The sequence below is a fragment of the Dufourea novaeangliae genome, unplaced genomic scaffold (genome assembly GCF_001272555.1).
Source record: "Dufourea novaeangliae isolate 0120121106 unplaced genomic scaffold, ASM127255v1 scaffold286, whole genome shotgun sequence".
NCBI classification, from domain to species: Eukaryota; Metazoa; Arthropoda; class Insecta; order Hymenoptera; family Halictidae; genus Dufourea; species Dufourea novaeangliae.
Window position 1 is genome coordinate 434329 of NW_015374181.1, and position 2828 is coordinate 437156.

Sequence of the window (2828 nt, forward strand, 5' to 3'; positions counted from 1 at the left end):
TGATTGGGTCTTGGTCTCGACGTCGTACCCGTAAACCCACGTCTCGTCTCCGGTGATGATGCTTTTTAAAAAGTTTTCGTTGTCGTTTGCACATTTTAAGAAATTCTTGACAAACCGCAACTCGATGGTCTTTTTGTTCGTTAGTCATGAGCTTGGAAACAAACTTCGCAGCAACACGGCGCATCTGCAGCTTTTCGGTAAGAATTTCCTGGCATGAACCAAATGAAATTTGGCACTCCTCCGCCATTTCGCGGATGGTTAAACGACGATTTGCTCACACAAGGGTGTTCATTTCGGCGACATGAGCATCGTCCGTCGAGGTTGACGGTCTTCTCGAACGAGGATTGTCTGCAGATGATGTTCAACCTTCCTTAAACCACCCATACCACTCATAACAGCGTGAACGACTCAAACATGTATCCCCGAAAGCCGGCCGTAACATTTGAAAAGTTTCCGTGAATTTTCTTTTTTCAATTTCACACAAATGCGTTGTTCTTCTTTTTCATTCATCATAAAATCACTGAACGCAAATATCTTGTTTCACTGAAACAGCTGTAGATTTGCAACCAAGAAGGTTATCGAAATTTTGCAAACTCGGTCGTCCTCAGGAAGGTTAGGGCTAAACATTTAAAACAATTGCACCACGCTCTGACCTTTCATTGGCGCGCAATTTAAACAGTCCTGGAATTTTTTGATCAGACCTCGTACAAGTGCCTGATGGGGAGCGTTATGGTCGAAAGTCAGGGTACCTGTTCCCCACCCCCCAAAAAAAATTCTAGTTACGCCAATGAGCATGGTGTATTTAAAGGATATTCAGATCTATTAACTATCTAAAGATGTTTCTAAGGTAGCATATATGAAAACGTCCTCTCTCCATTAATTTAAACACGAATTATTTACGAAGTTGCAGGTGGTCGCAGAAATAGTTTACACTTTCTTGAAGTAGGGTCCTTGAGGATTAATGTGACAAAAGATTTTATAACATTTCTATAAAAGGTGAATTTCTAAAATTTATCCCCGAAGTCTAAATTTCTTAATGACAATAAGTGGTCTAATATCTGTACAATAGTACGGTATAAATAAAATTTTTTTCGGATTTAAATGTTAGATATTTTAATCTCAGAATAGGTGCCTTAGAAAGTTTACATGCATGTCATTAAACAATCAGGTTTGAAACGACTTAAAAAAATGTTTTCTTTGCGATTCCTTGTGCCTTTATGTTATGACATAACATATCCTACGGGATAGCATTAAGATAGTTAAAAAAACAAAAATCCGTAACTAAAATTTTCCCATTGTCCCATTGTGGACCGTCCAGTTATTATAGAAACGACGAAGGTTGGAACACCTGAAAGAGATTAGGGATATATGTACGATAAAGACAGAAGCTAAGTAACGATACAAATGGAGGCAATTGTGAGTCATTGGTCAGGACGTTGGGATAAATACAAACGCCGTGGACAATAGCAGACATGTCTCGAACGTGGCAACACCGTAAACCAGCGACTGTGTACCTTAGGAGTTATCTTTTGAAAAGCAGGGAACAATTAAAAGTTTTTATTATTGGTGGAACTGACTAATTGGCCGTGTACACTGCGCAGGCACGAACAAATTAAACTCTGTATCCTCTGACTTGGATCTAAAATATCTCGAATACATTCGTAGCTACTACCATAATAAAATTTCGCCATCGCTTTTAAAAAGTCCATCCTGATATTCTAAAGCGAAGCTGCCGTCGTGATTCTGTTCTGTGCGTGATCCATGTCCAATTACATTTGTGTACTTTCTTCTTCTGGCTCAACTTTTTCCAAAAAGCCCATCAAACCCAGTTATTCCTCTGCTTCGAAACACCTTCCTCAGGGAGGTATTGTTATGTTTACGGCCGAGAAGTCCCTATTGAGAGAATTCAATAGTTCCTCGTTTTCCTTGCGCACTGAAAACAAAAATTTTTTTATTATATGTTAGCTACTTTCATATATTTTTAAATTATAAATGTACTTTGTGTAATCTATATTCTGAGCACCCTAAAATGGGTTACTATAAAAGAATACAAGTTCTTTATGTTATGACTTCGTCTTAGAAAAACACTAATTTAGAAAACTTAGTGAATAAACATGTATCTTCATTTCTGTTCATTTGAAAGGACGGATCGAGATTTATTTCGCATTTGCTACCTAGCAATAATGGCATGCAATGATTTTTGTATAGGCTATTCAAAAACTTGCGCTATGACTAAAAAAATTTAGATTCTACATGCAAAAAATATGATAAAAATGTTGAAAAGAAATAATATTGTATGGTGTTTTCTTTTGAAACAAACAGGATTTTATAATTTGTTAAATAGTAGCTTTGTTTGTTCTTGGATACTATGTCTGTCTATTACTTATCATTTCTATATATACTAGTTCTCTTTAGATATTGTTAAGTATATATACAGGGTGTCCCAAAAATGTCCTCCGACCCGGAAATGTGGCACTCGGGAGGTGAATTGGAACAACTTTTTCCTTAGCAAAAATTTAAACTGAGGTTTCGTTTACGAGATATTAACGAAAAACCGCGACCAATCAGAGCGCGAGTTTGCCAGCCGAGTTCCCGCGCTAGCGGTGGCTACGCGCTACGCTTGTACCACGATGCTCCGAACAAGTAGAAAACAGACATCACGTGCATCGGCTTAAAAATGTCCGAAATGAAGAGGACCATCAACGTATCCCTTGCTTCGAGTTGGAAAGTACAGTGTACATTGTCTATCTCGAGGAGCAGGGAAAAAAATTTACCGACACGTGTCAGTTGACGCTGCAAGGCCCTGGACGACCACCCTTGTAGAGGCC

The 2828-nt window shown here is 38.4% G+C and overlaps 1 protein-coding gene across 1 annotated transcript in view; it reads right to left on the reverse strand.

The window, feature by feature from the left end:
* Positions 1-1519: 1519 nt before the first annotated feature.
* LOC107192130 (transcription factor MafB-like) overlaps positions 1520-2828 on the reverse strand; it is a 55585-nt gene continuing 54276 nt past the window's right edge. The window contains exon 4 of the mRNA XM_015581326.1: positions 1520-1933. Coding sequence (XP_015436812.1) covers positions 1857-1933 — 77 coding nt within the window. The 3' untranslated portion in view covers positions 1520-1856. The remainder of the gene's footprint in view (positions 1934-2828) is intronic.